This window comes from Cetorhinus maximus, unplaced genomic scaffold (genome assembly GCF_964194155.1).
Source record: "Cetorhinus maximus unplaced genomic scaffold, sCetMax3.hap1.1 HAP1_SCAFFOLD_457, whole genome shotgun sequence".
NCBI classification, from domain to species: domain Eukaryota; kingdom Metazoa; phylum Chordata; class Chondrichthyes; order Lamniformes; family Cetorhinidae; genus Cetorhinus; species Cetorhinus maximus.
In genome coordinates, this window is record NW_027596401.1 from 42872 (window position 1) to 60000 (window position 17129).

Sequence of the window (17129 nt, forward strand, 5' to 3'; positions counted from 1 at the left end):
GTACACTATTTCCCCATCACTGACTCTACCCACCCATTTAATCCCCTCCCACAGCCCCATGTACACTCTCCCCTATCACTGACTCTACCCACCCATTTAATCGCCTCCCACTTGCCCCATGAACTCTCTCCCCTATCAGTGACTCTACCCACCCATTTAATCCCCTCCCACATACCCATGTACACTCTCCCCTATCACTGACTGTACCCACCCATTTAATCCACTCCCGCAGCCCCATGTACACTCTCCCCCCATCACTGACTCTACCCACCCATTTAATCCCCTCCCAATGGCCCATGTACACTCTCCCCCCATCACTGACTCTACCCACCCATTTAATCGCCTCCCACATACCCATGTACACTCTCCCCTATCACTGACTCTACCCAACCATTTAATCCCCTCCCACAGCCCCATGTACACTCTCCCCTATCACTGACTCTACACACCCATTTAATACCCTCCCAAATCCCCATGTGCACTCGCCCATACCACTGACTCTACCCACCCATTTAATTCCCTCCCACATCCCCTTGTACACTCTCCCCCCCATCACTGACTCTACCCACCCATTTAATCCCATCCCACAGCCCCATGTTCACTGTCGCCTATGACAGACTCTGCCCACGCATTTAATCCCCTCCCAATGCCCGATGTACAGTCTCCCCTATCACTGACTCTACCCACCCATTTAATCGCCTCCCACATCCCTATGTACACTCTCCCCGTATCACTGACTCTACCCACCCATTTAATACCCTACCACATCCCCATGTACACTCTCCCCCTTCACTGACTATTCCCACCCATTATATCCCTTCCACAGCCCCATGTACACTCTCCCCTATCACTGAATCAACCCACCCATTTAATCCTCTCCCACAGCCCCATGTACACTCTCCCCAATCACTGAATCTAACCACCCATTTAATCGCTTCCCACAGCCCCATGTGCACTCTCCCCAATCACTGACTCTACCCAACCATTAAATCTCCTCCCACATCCCCATGTACACTCTCCCCACATCACTGATTCTACCCACTCATTTAATCCCCTCCCACATCCCCATGCACGCTCTCCCCCTATCACTGAATCTACCCACCCATTTAATCCCCTCCCAATGTCCCATGTGCACTCTCCCCCTATCACTGACTCTACCCACCCATTTAATCCCCTCCCTCAGCCCCATGTACACTCTCTCCTATCACTGACTCTACCCACCCATTAAATCCCCTCTCACATCCCCATGTACACTCTTTCCCCATCACTGACTCTACCCACCCATTTAATCCCCTCCCACAGCCTCATCTACACTCTCCCCTATCACTGACTCTACACACCCATTTAATCCCCTCCCACAGCCCCATGTACAATCTCCCCTATCATTGACTCTACCCACCCATTTAATCGCCTTCCACTTGCCCCATGTACACTCTCCCCTATCAGTGACTCTACCCACCCATTTAATCCCCTCCCACATCCCCATGTACACTCTCCCCTATCACTGACTCTACCCACCCATTTATTCCACTCCCGCGGCCCCATGTACACTCTCTCCCCATCACTGACTCTACCCACCCATTTAATCCCCTCCCAATTGCCCATGTACACTCTCCCCCCATCAATGACTCTACCCACCCATTTAATCCCCTCCCATATCCCCATGTACACACTCCCCTATCACTGACTCTACCCAACCATTTAATCCCCTCCCACATCCCCATGTACACTCTCCCTTATCACTGACTCTATCCACCCATTTAATCCTCTCCCACAGCCCCATGTACACTCTCCCCAATCACTGACTCTACCCACCCATTTAATCCCCTCCCACAGCCCCATGTACACTCTCCCCTATCACTGACTCTACCCACCCATTTAATCACCTCCCACATCCCCATGTACACTCTCCTCTATCACTGACTCTACCCACCCATTTAATCCGCTCCCACAGCCCCATGTACAGTCTCCCCCCATCACTGACTCTACCCACCCATTTAATCCCCTCCCAATGGCTGATGTACACTCTCCCCCCATTACTGACTCTACCCACACATTTAATCCCCTCGCACATCCCCTTGTACACTCTCCCCCCCATCACTGACTCTACCCAGGCATTTATTCCCCTCCCACAGCCCGATGTAAACTTCCCCCATACACTGACTCTACCCACCCATTTAATGCCCTCCCAATGCCCCATGTACACTCTCCCCTATCACTGACTCTACCCACCCATTTAATCCCCTCCCACATCCCCATGTACACTCTCCCCCTATCACTGACTCTACCCACCCATTTAATCCCCTGCCACAGCCCCATGTACACTCTCCCCCTATCACTGACTCTACCCACCCATTTAATCCCCTCCCACCGCCCCATGTACACTCTCCCCCTATCACTGACTCTACCCAACTATTTAATCCCCTCCCACAGCCCCATGTACAATCTCTCCCTATCACTGACTCTACCCACCCATTTAATCCCCTCCCACAGCCCCGTGTACTCTCTCCCCCTCTCATTGACTCTACCCACCCATTTAATCCCCTCCCACATCCCCATTTACACTCTCCCCTATCACTGACTCTACCCACCCATTTATCCCCTCCCACATCCCTATGTACACTCTCCCCCCATCACTGACTCTACCCACGCATTTAATCCCCTCCCACATCCCCATGTACACTCTCCCCTATCACTGACTCTACCCACCCATTTAATCCCCTCCCACATCCCTATGTACACTCTCCCCCTATTACTGACTCTACCCACCCATTTAATACCCTCCCACATCCCCATGTACACTCTCGCCTGTCATTGACTCTACCCACACATTTAATCCCCCTCCCACAATCCCATGTACACTCTACACCGCATCATTAACTCGACCCACCCAGTTAATCCCCTCCAACAACCCCATGTACACTCTGCCCTGTCATTGACTCTACCCACCCATTTAATCTACTCCCACATCTCCATGTACACTCTCCCCCTATCACTGACACTACCCACCCATTTAATCCCCTCCCAAAGCCCCATGAACACTCTCCCCTATCACTGACTCTACCCATCCATTTATACCCCTCCCACACCCCCATGTACACTCTCCCCTATCACTGACTCTACCCACCCATTTAGTACCCTCCCACAGCCCCATGTACACTCACCCCTATCACTGACACTACCCACCCATTTAATCCCCTCCCACAGCCTCATGAACACTCTCCCCCTATCACTGAGCTACCTACCCATTTAATCCGCTCCCACATCCCCATGTGCACTCTCGCCCTATCACTGACTTTACCCAACAAATAATCCTCTCCCACAGCCCCATTTACACTCTCCCCCCCATAACTGACTCTACCCACACATTTAATCCCCTCCCAATGGCCAATGTGCACTCTCCCCCTATCACTGACTCTACCATCCCATTTAATCCCCTCCCACATCCCCATGTACATTCTCACCTATCACTGACTCTACCCAACCATTTAATCCCCTCCCACATCCCCATGTACACTCTCCCCTATCTCTGACTCTACCCACCCATTTAATCCACTCCCACACCCCCATGTACACTCTCCCCTATCACTGACTCTTCCCACCAATTTAATCCCTTCCCACATCCCCATGTACACTCTCCCCCTATCACTGACTCTACCCACCCATTTAATTCCCTCCCACAGCCCCATGTACACTCTCCCCATCAGTGACTCTACCCACCCATTTAATACCATCCCACCTCCCCATGTACACTCTCCCCTATCACTGACTCTACCCACCCATTTAATCCGCTCCCACGGCCCCATGTACAGTCACCCCACATCACTGACTCTACCCACCCATTTAATCCCCTCCCAATGGCTGATGTACACTCTCCCCCCATTACTGACTCTACCCACACATTTAATCCCCTCCCACATCCCCTTGTACACTCTCCCACCCATCACTGACTCTACCCAGGCATTTAATCCCCTCCCACAGCCCCATGTAAACTCCCCCCTAACACTGACTCTACCCACCCATTTAATCCCCTCCCAACATCCCCATGTACACTCTCCCCTATCATTGACTCTACCCACTCATTTAATCCTCTCCCACAGCCCCATGTACACTCTCCCTTATCACTGACTCTACCCACCCATTTAATCCCCTCCCTCAGCCCCATGTACACTCTCCCCTATCACTGACTCTACACACCCATTTAATCCCTTCCCACATCCCCATGTACACTCTCCGCCCCATCACTGACTCTACCCACCCATTTAATCCCATCCCACAGCCCCATGTTCACTCTCCCCTATCAGTGACTCTCCCCGCGCATTTAATCCCCTCCCACATCCCCATGTACACTCTCCCCTATCACTGACTCTACCCACCCATTTATCCCCTCCCACATCCCTATGTACACTCTCCCCCCATCACTGACTCTACCCACGCATTTAATCCCCTCCCACATCCCCATGTACACTCTCCCCTATCACTGACTCTACCCACCCATTTAATCCCCTCCCACATCACTATGTACACTCTCCCCCTATTAATGACTCTACCCACCCATTTAATACCCTCCCACATCCCCATGTACACTCTCGCCTGTCATTGACTCTACCCACACATTTAATCCCCCTCCCACAATCCCATGTACACTCTACCCCGCATCATTAACTCGACCCACCCAGTTAATCCCCTCCAACAACCCCATGTACACTCTCCCCTGTCATTGACACTACCCACCCATTTAATCTACTCCCACATCTCCATGTACACTCTCCCCCTATCACTGACTCTACCAACCCATTTAATCCCCTCCCAAAGCCCCATGTACACTCTCCCCTATCACTGACTCTACCCATCCATTTATACCCCTCCCACACCCCCATGTACACTCACCCCTATCACTGACTCTACCCACCCATTTAGTCCCCTCCCACAGCCCGATGTACACTCACCCCCCACCACTGACTCTACCCACCCATTTAATCCCCTCCCAAAGCCCCATATACACTCTCCTCAATCACTGACTCTACCCACCCATTTAATCCCCTCTCACATCCCCATGTGCACTCTCCCCCTATCACTGACTCTACCCGCCAAATAATCCTCTCCCACAGCCCCATTTACACTCTCCCCCCCATCACTTTCTCTACCAACACATTTAATCCCCTCCCAATGACCAATGTGCACTCTCTCCCCATCACTGTCTCTACCATCCCATTTAATCCCCTCCCACATCCCCATGTACACTCTCCCCCTATCACTGTCTCAACCCACCCATTTAATCCGCTCCCAATGGCCCATGTACACTCTCCCACCATCACTGACTCTACCCACCCATTTAATCCTCTCCCACATCTCCATGTACAATCTCCCCCTATTACTGACTCTACCCACCCATTTAATCCCCTCCCACATCCACATGTACACTCTTCCCCTATCACTGACTCTACCCAACCATTTAAACCCCTCCCACATCCCCATGTACACTCTCCCCCTATCACTGACTCTACCCACCCATTAAATCCCCTCTCACATCCCCATGTACACTCTTTCCCCATCACTGACTCAACCCAGCCATTTAATCCCCTCCCACAGCCTCATGTACACTCTCCCCTATCACTGACTCTACACACCCATTTAGTCCCCTCCCACATCCCTATGTACACTCTCCTCCCCATCACTGACTCTACCCACCCATTTAATCCCATTCCACAGCCCCATGTACAATCTCCCCTATCACTGACTCTACCCACCCATTTAATGGCCTTCCACTTGCCCCATGTACACTCTCCCCTATCAATGACTCTACCCACCCATTTAATCGCCTCCCACATCCCCATGTACACTCTCCCCTATCACTGACTCTACCCACCCATTTAATCCACTCCCGCGGCCCCATGTACACTCTCCCCCCATCACTGACTCTACCCACCCATTTAATCCCCTCCCAAATGCCCATGTACACTCTCCCCGCCATCAATGACTCTACCCACCCATTTAATCCCCTCCCATATCCCCATGTACACTCTCCCCTATCACTGACTCTACCCAACCATTTAATCCCCTCCCACATCCCCATGTACACTCTCCCCTATCACTGCCTCTACACACCCATTTAATCCCCTCCCACATCCCCATGTACACTCTCCCATATCACTGTCTCTACCCACCCATTTAATCCCCTCCCACATCCCCATGTACACTCCCCCCCACATCACTGACTCTACCCACCCATTTAATCCTGTTCCACAGCCCCATGTACACTCTCCCCTGTCACTGACTCTACCCACCCATTTAATCCCCTCCCACAGCCCCATGTACACTCTCCCCCTATCACTGACTCCCTCCACCCATTTAATCCCCTCCCAATGTCCCATGTACAATCTCCCCCTATCACTGATTCTACCCACCCATTTAATCCCTTCCCACATCCCCATGTACACTCTCCGCCTATCACTGACTCTACCCACCCATTTAATTCCCCCCCACAGCCCCATGTACACTCTCCCCTTTCAGTTACTCTACCCACACATTTAATCCCATCCCACATTCCCATGTACACTCTCCCCTATCACTGACTCTACCCACCCATTTAATCCGGTCCCACAGCCCCACGTACACTCTCCCCCCATCACTGACTCTACCCACCCATTTAATCCCCTCCCAATGGCCCATGTACACTCTCCCCCCATCACTGACTCTTCCCACACTTTTAATCCCCTCCCACATCCCCATGTACACTCTCCCACCCATCACTGACTCTACCCAGCCATTTCATCCCCTCCCACAGCCCCATGTACACTCACCCCTATCACTGACTCTACCCACCCATTTAATCCCCTCCCAATGCCCCAATTACACTCTCCCCTATCACTGACTCTACCCACCCATTTAATCCCCTCCCACATACCTATGTACATTCTACCCCTATCACTGACTCTACCTACCCATTTAATCCCCTCTCACATCCCCATGTACACTCTTTCCCCATCAATGACTCAACCCAGCCATTTAATCCCCTCCCACAGCCTCATGTACACTCTCCCCTATCACTGACTCTACACACCCATTTAGTCCCCTCCCACATCCCTATGCACACTCTCCTCTATCACTGACTCTACCCAACCATTTAATCTCCTCCCACATCCCCATGAACACTCTCCCCACATCACTGATTCTACCCACTCATTTAATCCCCTCCCACATCCCCATGCACACTCTCACCCTATCACTGAATCTACCCACCCATTTAATCCCCTCCCAATGTCCCATGTACACTCTCCCCCTATCACTGATTCTACCCACCCATTTAATCCCTTCCCACATCCCCATGAACACTCTCCCCCTATCACTGACTCTACCCACCCATTTAATTCCCTCCCACAGCCCCATGTACACTCTCCCCATCAGTGACTCTACCCAACCATTTAAAACCATCCCACCTCCCCATGTACACTCTCCCCTATCACTGACTCTACCCACCCATTTAATCCGCTCCCACAGCCCCATGTACACTCTCCCCCCATCACTGACTCTTCCCACCCATTTAATCCCCTCCCAATGGCTCATGTACACTCTCCCCCCATTACTGACTCTACCCACACATTTAATCCCCTCCCACATCCCCATGTACACTCTCCCCCCCATCACTGACTCTACCCAGGCATTTAATCCCCTCCCACAGCCCCATGTAAACTCACCCCTTACACTGACTCTACCCACCCATTTAATCCCCTCCCAATGCCCCATGTACACTCCCCTATCACTGACTCTACCCACCCATTTAATCCCCTCCCACATCCCCATGTACACTCTCCCCCCATCACTGACACTACCCACCCATTTAATCCCCTCCCACAGCCCCATGTACACTCTCCCCCTATCACTGACTCTACCCACCCATTTAATCCCCTCCCTCAGCCCCATGTACACTCTCTCCTATCACTGACTCTACCCACCCATTTAATTCCCTCCCACATCTCCATGTACACTCTCCCCATATCACTGACTCTACCCACCCATTTAATCCCCTCCCACATCCCCATGTACCCCCTCCCCCTATCACTGACTCTACCCACCCATTTAATCCCCACCCACAGCCCCATGTACACTCTCCCCTATCACTGACTCTACCCACCCATATAATCGCCTCCCACTTGCCCCATGTACTCTCTCCCCTGTCAGTGACTCTACCCACCCATTTAATCCCCTCCCACATCCCCATGTACACTCTCCCCTATCACTGACTGTACCCACCCATTTAATCCACTCCCGCAGCCCCATGTACACTCTCCCCCCATCACTGACTCGACACACCCATTTAATCCCCTCCCAATGGCCCATGTACACTCTCCCCCCATCACTGACTCTACCCACCCATTTAATCCCCTCCCAAATACTCATGTACACTCTCCCCTATCACTGACTCTACCCAACCATTTAATCCCCTCCCACATCCCCATGTACACTCTCCCCTATCACTGACTCTACCCACCCATTTAATCGCCTCCCACTTCCCCATGTACACTCTCCCCGCATCACTGACTCTACCCACCCATTTAATCCCCTCCCACAGCCCCATGTACACTCTCCCCTATCACTGACTCTACACACCCATTTAATCCCCTCCCACATCCCCATGTACACTGTCCCATATCACTGACTCTACCCACCCATTTAATCCCCTCCCAATGCCCGATGTACACTCTCCCCTATCACTGACTCTACCCACACATTTAATCCCCTCCCACATCCCCATGTACACTCTCCCCCCCATCACTGACTCTACCCAGGCATTTAATCCCCTCCCACAGCCCCATGTAAACTCACCCCTTACACTGACTCTACCCACCCATTTAATCCCCTCCCAATGCCCCATGTACACTCCCCTATCACTGACTCTACCCACCCATTTAATCCCCTCCCACATCCCCATGTACACTCTCCCCCCATCACTGACACTACCCACCCATTTAATCCCCTCCCACAGCCCCATGTACACTCTCCCCCTATCACTGACTCTACCCACCCATTTAATCCCCTCCCTCAGCCCCATGTACACTCTCTCCTATCACTGACTCTACCCACCCATTTAATTCCCTCCCACATCTCCATGTACACTCTCCCCATATCACTGACTCTACCCACCCATTTAATCCCCTCCCACATCCCCATGTACCCCCTCCCCCTATCACTGACTCTACCCACCCATTTAATCCCCACCCACAGCCCCATGTACACTCTCCCCTATCACTGACTCTACCCACCCATATAATCGCCTCCCACTTGCCCCATGTACTCTCTCCCCTGTCAGTGACTCTACCCACCCATTTAATCCCCTCCCACATCCCCATGTACACTCTCCCCTATCACTGACTGTACCCACCCATTTAATCCACTCCCGCAGCCCCATGTACACTCTCCCCCCATCACTGACTCGACACACCCATTTAATCCCCTCCCAATGGCCCATGTACACTCTCCCCCCATCACTGACTCTACCCACCCATTTAATCCCCTCCCAAATACTCATGTACACTCTCCCCTATCACTGACTCTACCCAACCATTTAATCCCCTCCCACATCCCCATGTACACTCTCCCCTATCACTGACTCTACCCACCCATTTAATCGCCTCCCACTTCCCCATGTACACTCTCCCCGCATCACTGACTCTACCCACCCATTTAATCCCCTCCCACAGCCCCATGTACACTCTCCCCTATCACTGACTCTACACACCCATTTAATCCCCTCCCACATCCCCATGTACACTGTCCCATATCACTGACTCTACCCACCCATTTAATCCCCTCCCAATGCCCGATGTACACTCTCCCCTATCACTGACTCTACCCACCCATTTAATCCCCTCCCACAGCCCCATGTACACTCTCCCCTATCACTGACTCTACCCACCCATTTAATCCCCTCCCACATCCCCATGTACACTCTCCTCTATCACTGACTCTACCCAACCATTTAATCTCCTCCCACATCCCCATGAGCACTCTCCCCACATCACTGATTCTACCCACTCATTTAATCCCCTCCCACATCCCCATGCACACTCTCACCCTATCACTGAATCTACCCACCCATTTAATCCCCTCCCAATGTCCCATGTACACTCTCCCCCTATCACTGATTCTACCCACCCATTTAATCCCTTCCCACATCCCCATGAACACTATCCCCCTATCACTGACTCTACCCACCCATTTAATTCCCTCCCACAGCCCCATGTACACTCTCCCCATCAGTGACTCTACCCAACCATTTAAAACCATCCCACCTCCCCATGTACACTCTCCCCTATCACTGACTCTACCCACCCATTTAATCCGCTCCCACAGCCCCATGTACACTCTCCCCCCATCACTGACTCTTCCCACCCATTTAATCCCCTCCCAATGGCTCATGTACACTCTCCCCCCATTACTGACTCTACCCACACATTTAATCCCCTCCCACATCCCCATGTATACTCTCCCCCCCATCACTGACTCTACCCAGGCATTTAATCCCCTCCCACAGCCCCATGTAAACTCACCCCTTACACTGACTCTACCCACCCATTTAATCCCCTCCCAATGCCCCATGTACACTCCCCTATCACTGACTCTACCCACCCATTTAATCCCATCCCACATCCCCATGTACACTCTCCCCCCATCACTGACACTACCCACCCATTTAATCCCCTCCCACAGCCCCATGTACACTCTCCCCCTATCACTGACTCTACCCACCCATTTAATCCCCTCCCTCAGCCCCATGTACACTCTCCCCCTATCACTGACTCTACCCACCCATTTTATCCCGTCCCACAGTCCCATGTACACTCTCCCCTATCTCTGAGTCTACCCACCCATTTAATCCCCTCCCACAGCCCCTTGTACACTCTCCCCTATCACTGACTCTACCCACCCATTTAATCCCCTCCCACATCCCCATGTACACTCTCCCCTATCTATGAGTCTACCCACCCATTTAATCCGCTCCCACGGCCCCATGTACTCTCTTCTATTATTCGCAGTGTGGAATATATGAGCAAGCGGGTTACCCTCGGACTATATAGTTCTCTGTTTAGTCCATAGCCCACGTACCGTGCACAGTTCTGGTCACCGCACTACAGGAAGGATGTGGTCACACAAGAGAGGGTGCCGAATAGATTTACAGAGGATAGTTCCGCGGCTGGGGAGATTTTGTGATCTGGGGAGTTTGATGAGTCTGGGATTGTTATCTGCCACAGAGAAGGGTGAGGGTTGATTTAACCGAGACCTCAGAAACTATGAAGAGCTCTAATAGAATGAAGGATCCTCAACGATGGGGGGCACAGATTCATTGGAAGGTTTTGAGGGGGAATGATTTCATCCAGAGGGTCCTGGGCATCTGGAACTCGCTGCCTGAAAGGGTGAGATAGACATGAACTTCATCACTTTTAAAAACACACTTGAAGCGCTATAATCCCTCGAGTTTACCTACCAAGGGTGGGAATGCGGGATTATAGACTGGGTGACTATCAGCCAGCACTGTGGGCCGAATGGTCTCCTTGTCACAGAATGCTTACAGCACAGAATGAGGCTATTCGGCCCCTCATGTCTGTGCTGGCTCTCCGAAGGAGTAACTCACCTATTGCCACTCACCTCCCCGTAATCCTGCACATTCTCCCTCACCACATAACAATCCAAGTCCCTTTGGAAATCCCCGATTGAATCTGTATCCCCCACACTCTCGGGGAGAACGTTCCGGATCCTCACCGCTCGCTGTGTGAAAGAGTTTCTCCTCGTGTCGCCGTTGCTTCTTTTACCGATGACCTTAAACCCGTGTCCCTCTGGTTCTCCATCAATCCCCCCCAGCGGGAACAGTTTCTCCCGATCGACTCTGTCCCCGGACCCCTCATGGTTTTGAACACCTCGATCAAATCTCCTCTCGAGCTTCTCTTCTCCGAGGAGAACAGTCCCAGCTTCTCCGATCTGTCCACGGAACTGAAGTCCCTCATCCCTGGAACCATTCTCGTGAATCTTTTCCGCACTCTCTCTAAAGCCTTCACATCCTTCCTAAAGTGTGGAGCCGACTGGACACAATACTCCAGTTGGGGCTAAACCCGTGTTTTATACAGGTTTAACATAACCTCCTTGCTCTTGTACTCTTTGCCCCTGTTAATAAAGCCCAGGATACTGTCTGCCTCATTAAACGCTCTCTCAACCTGTCCTGCCATCTTCAATGATAGATGGACATAAACCCCCAGGTCCCTCTGCTCCGGCACCCCCCTTTAGAATCGGACCCTTTATTATATACTGGCCCTCTGTGTTCTCGATACGCTGCCTGTTCTGTAATTCTTTCTAAGTCAAAGACTCTGGTGTCAGAAACCTGAAGGATCTGTTTGAACATTCTGCATCTCGCAGTTTCCCACCAGGTTACCCTTGAACCCCAGCTGTAGAGTAGTGAGGGGCACTTACGTGGCATTAATCAGGCCGCACATGGATGCAGTGAGGGCAGCTGCAATTACTGCCCCAGCCAGTGCTCCGATCAATCCGATCCACAACGGCTCCAACACATCTGGAGGAAGTAATGGACAGTCACTGCCATTGCAACGCAGGCTTGCTTTCTATAGAGCTGCCAATCCATTAGAATCTGTCCCCTTGGTTAGATTACTGAACATCAGAAAGCTATTGACCTCTACCTGTCCTGGGAGAGTTTGATGGGGAAAGTGTAGAGGGAGCTTTACTCTGTATGTAACCCCGTGCTGTACCTGTCCTGGGAGTGTTTGATGGGGACAGTGTAGAGGGAGCTTTACTCTGTATCTAACCCCGTGCTGTACCTGTCCTGGGAGTGTTTGATGGGGACAGTGTAGAGGGAGCTTTACTCTGTATCTAACCCCCTGCTGTACCTGTCCTGGGAGTGTTTGATGGGGACAGTGTAGAGGGAGCTTTACTCTGTATCTAACCCCCTGCTGTACCTGTCCTGGGAGTGTTTGATGGGGACAGTGTAGAGGGAGCTTTACTCTGTATCTAACCCCGTGCTGTACCTGTCCTGGGAGTGTTTGATGGAGACAGTGTAGATGGAGATTTACTCTGTATCTAACCCCATGCTGTACCTGTCCTGTGAGTGTTTGATGGGGACAGTGTAGATGGAGCTTTACTCTGTATCTAACACCGTGCTGTACCTGTCCTGGGAGTGTTTGATGAGGACAGTGTAGAGGGAGCTTTACTCTGTATCTAACCCCCTGCTGTACCTGTCCTGGGAGTGTTTGATGGGGACAGTGTAGAGGGAGCTTTACTCTGTATCTAACCCCGTGCTGTACCTGTCCTGGGAGTGTTTGATGGAGACAGTGTAGATGGAGATTTACTCTGTATCTAACCCCATACTGTACCTGTCCTGTGAGTGTTTGATGGGGACAGTGTAGATGGAGCTTTACTCTGTATCTAACACCGTGCTGTACCTGTCCTGGGAGTGTTTGATGGAGACAGTGTAGAGGGAGCTTTACTCTGTATCTAACCCCGTGCTGTACCTGTCCTGGGAGAGTTTGATGGGGACGGTGTAGAGGGAGCTTTACTCTGTATCTAACCCCGTGCTGTACCTGTCCTGGGAGTGTTTGATGGGGACAGTTTACCAAGAGGAAACCTCTTACCTTTCGCACACAAGTGGAACTCCAGCCGCGTCTCCCCGTGTCGATTGCTCCCGATGCACACGGCGTTGAACTCCCCGGGACCCCGGGTCACGGTCAGGGTGCTTCTGGCTTGGTGGCCGCTGACCTCTGCGGACGCTCTGACCCCCGGTGACCCCGTCCGGTTGCCCCCGACGACCCCGCCGTCCAGCTCCCAGGCGATGGTGACCGGCGGGTTGCCCGCGACGACGCAGACGCACTCGGTCTGCGCTCCCCTCGAGCAGCCGGGGTTCGGCACAGCCTCCGCTGCGTCTGTCGACGAGACCGTTCACAACACACTGTCGGTGAGAGATCGCGCGTTTCCGTGGGGAACCCGAGGGGGATGGCTGCCCACCTCCTTAGCAGGATCGAGGGGGCCGAATGGCCTCCTCTTGCTCCCCGGTCACATTCCGGCTCTGGAATGCAACCGGGGGGCAGGTGGAGGCCATTCGGCCCCTCGATTCTGCTCCTCCTTTCAATAAGACCATGGCTGATCTGATTGTAACCTCAACCCCACATTCCCCGCCTACCCCCTCCCCCCTACCGATAACCTTTGACCCCTTCGTTGGTCAAGGATCTACCAACCTCCGCCTCAAAAATATTCACCCCTCCGCCGCTCTCTGGGGAAGAGAGTTCCACGGAATCTCCACGCTTTTCCCTCATGTCCATCTTCAATGGTTGACCCACCCACCCCCTCTCGTCTTGAAACTGTGTCCCCCTACCCTCCTGGTTCTTGTCTCTCCCCCCCTCCTCCTCTCAGCATCCCCCCGCCTGTCCAGACCCCCCCCCTCCTCAGGGATCTTTCTGTGTTTCGATGGGTTCACCCACCTCTCGTGCTTCTCAACCCCAATGGGTCCAAGGCCCAACCTGCCCAATCTCTCCTTTCGTAAGGTAACCCCCGCCTCCGTCCCAGATGTCTGTCGAGGGAGGCTCCTCTGAACGACTTCTAACGTGTTTACACCCTTCCTTAAATAAGGAGACCAAACCTGTCCACAGCTCTCCAGATGTGGTCTCACCGACACCCTGTACAACTGTAGCAAGACACCCCTGATGACAGTAGAACTGAAAATTCACCTTTCTCCAGTGTCCTTCCCACTTCAGGATGCCCCCCCCACTTCCCAAAGCATCTCTCACCCAGTCAAGCGTGGCCGCTGTTGTAGGAAATGGGCAGCTATGCTTGTGCACAGCAAGATCCCACCGACAGCGAAGGAGCAGAGTGCCTAGTTAATCCATTTCATTTATCCGCTACATCAGGTTGGGATACCTTCCAGGATTCCCATGTTCCCCTCAGCACTGTAGCATGGACAAATTTGCATTTATATATCACCAGTAACGTCCTAATGTTTCCCAAGACGCTTCACAGGAATCACATAAGGAGATGTTAGGGACAGATGACCAAAACATTGTCTAAGGCGTGTCTAAGGGAGGAGAGAGTGAGAGAGACAGACAGACAGACAGAGAGAGACGGAGTGGTTTAGGGAGGGAATTCCAGACCTCAGGGTCCCCAGGCAGCTGAAGGCACGGCCGCCGATGGTGGAGCGATGGGAATCGGGGGATGGTCAAGAGGCCGGAATTGGAGGAGCGCAGAGATCTTGGAGGTTTGTAAGGGCTGGAGGAGGTTACAGAGATAGGGAGGGTTGTAGGGGGTGGAGGAGGTTACAGAGATAGGGAGGGGTGTAGGGGCTGGAGGAGGTTACAGAGATGGGGAGGGTTGTAGGGGCTGGAGGAGGTTACAGAGATAGGGAGGGTTGTAGGGGGTGGAGGAGGTTACAGAGATAGGGAGGGTTGTAGGTGCTGGAGGAGGTTACAGAGATAGGGAGGGTTGTAGGGGCTGGAGGAGGTTACAGAGATAGGGAGGGTTGTAGGGGCTGGAGGAGGTTACAGAGATAGGGAGGGATGTAGGGGCTGGAGAAGGTTACAGAGATAGGGAGGGTTGTAGGGGCTGGAGGAGGTTACAGAGATAGGGAGGGTTGTAGGGGCTGGAGGAGGTTACAGAGATAGGGGGTGTTGTAGGGGCTGGAGGAGGTTACAGAGATAGGGAGGGTTGTAGGGAGCTGGAGGAGGTTACAGGGATAGGGAGGGTTGTAGGGAGCTGGAGGAGGTTACAGAGATAGGGAGGGATGTAGGGGCTGGAGGAGGTTACAGAGATAGGGAGGGTTGTAGGGGCTGGAGGAGGTTACAGAGAAAGGGAGGGGTGTAGGGGCTGGAGGAGGTTACAGAGATAGGGAGGGTTGTAGGGGCTGGAGGAGGTTACTGAGATAGGGAGGGTTGTAGGTGCTGGAGGAGGTTACAGAGATAGGGAGGGATGTAGGGGCTGGATGAGGTTACAGAGATAGGGAGGGTTGTAGGGGCTGGAGGAGGTTACAGAGATAGGGTGTGTTGTATGGGCTGGAGGAGGTTACAGAGATAGGGAGGGTTGTAGGGGCTGGATGAGGTTACAGAGATAGGGAGGGTTGTAGGGGCTGGAGGAGGTTACAGAGATAGGGAGGGTTGTAGGGGCTGGAGGAGCTTACAGAGATAGATTTGAAAGGGAAGTGATTTGGAAATGAGGATGAGTGGGGTTGAGTGAGCAATAGGACAGAGTTGGGTCAATGGGACTTTGCAGACTCCATATTCTGACTCTGAGTCTTGGATGAGCTGAATTCAATGGAGTCTGGCTGGCCACTTGCATTGAATAGTGTTAAGAAATGGCCAGAGGGATTACAGCCGCTCTCCCCACTTGGGGAACACTTACACTCAGCGCTGATGAACAGGGGGCTCGAGTCGCTGGATCCCAGTGCGCTCTCCGCTCTGCAGTAGAACCAGGCATCATTGTCCCGCGTCACCAGGCCCAGGTTAACGGACTGGCCGCTCGGGGTCAGCTCGGTCCAGTTGCTGTTGCCAAGCCGGAACCAGCTGTAGTTGGCGACCGGGGGGTTACTTTTGCTGAAGCAGGTCAGCGTGACGTTGTCCCCCTCTCTTATCGCAGGCCGACCTCCGACCACCCTCACCGCCGTCTCCTTGGGAGAATCTGGAAGAAAACAGGGATTGTTCAAGAGATGGCGCAGCAGAAAGCCCCTATCACCTCCCCACCCACTCCAGAACTGTGCACAGAGCTCCCAGTGTGGTCTAACCAAGGGATACGGAGACCGGAACTGTGCACAGTGCTCCCAGTGTGGTCTAACCAAGGGATATGGAGACTGGAACTGTGCACAGTGCTCCCAGTGTGGTCTAACCAAGGGATATGGAGACTGGAACTGTGCACAGTGCTCCCAGTGTGGTCTAAACAGGGGATATGGAGACTGGAACTGTGCACAGTGCTCCCAGTGTGGTCTAACCAAGGGATATGGAGACCGGAACTGTGCACAGTGCTCCCAGTGTGGTCTTAGTAAGATATGAATGTTTTAACAGTTTGTCTTTTGCAACTGAACCTCAGTGTCTGTTTTGCTTTGTCTAAATGTTGTTATTAATCCTCCCCAGTGATTTGCCTTCTGTACTCCC

General features: G+C 52.7%; 1 protein-coding gene across 1 annotated transcript in view; it reads right to left on the reverse strand.

The window, feature by feature from the left end:
• Positions 1-17129, reverse strand: part of LOC144673739 (myelin-associated glycoprotein-like) — a 47151-nt gene that overhangs the window by 26184 nt on the left and 3838 nt on the right. The window contains exons 4-6 of the mRNA XM_078535440.1: positions 16384-16659; positions 13635-13922; positions 12463-12562 (exon numbers count right to left, since the gene is read on the reverse strand). Of these exons, the coding sequence (XP_078391566.1) occupies positions 12463-12562; positions 13635-13922; positions 16384-16659 (664 nt within the window). The remainder of the gene's footprint in view (positions 1-12462; positions 12563-13634; positions 13923-16383; positions 16660-17129) is intronic.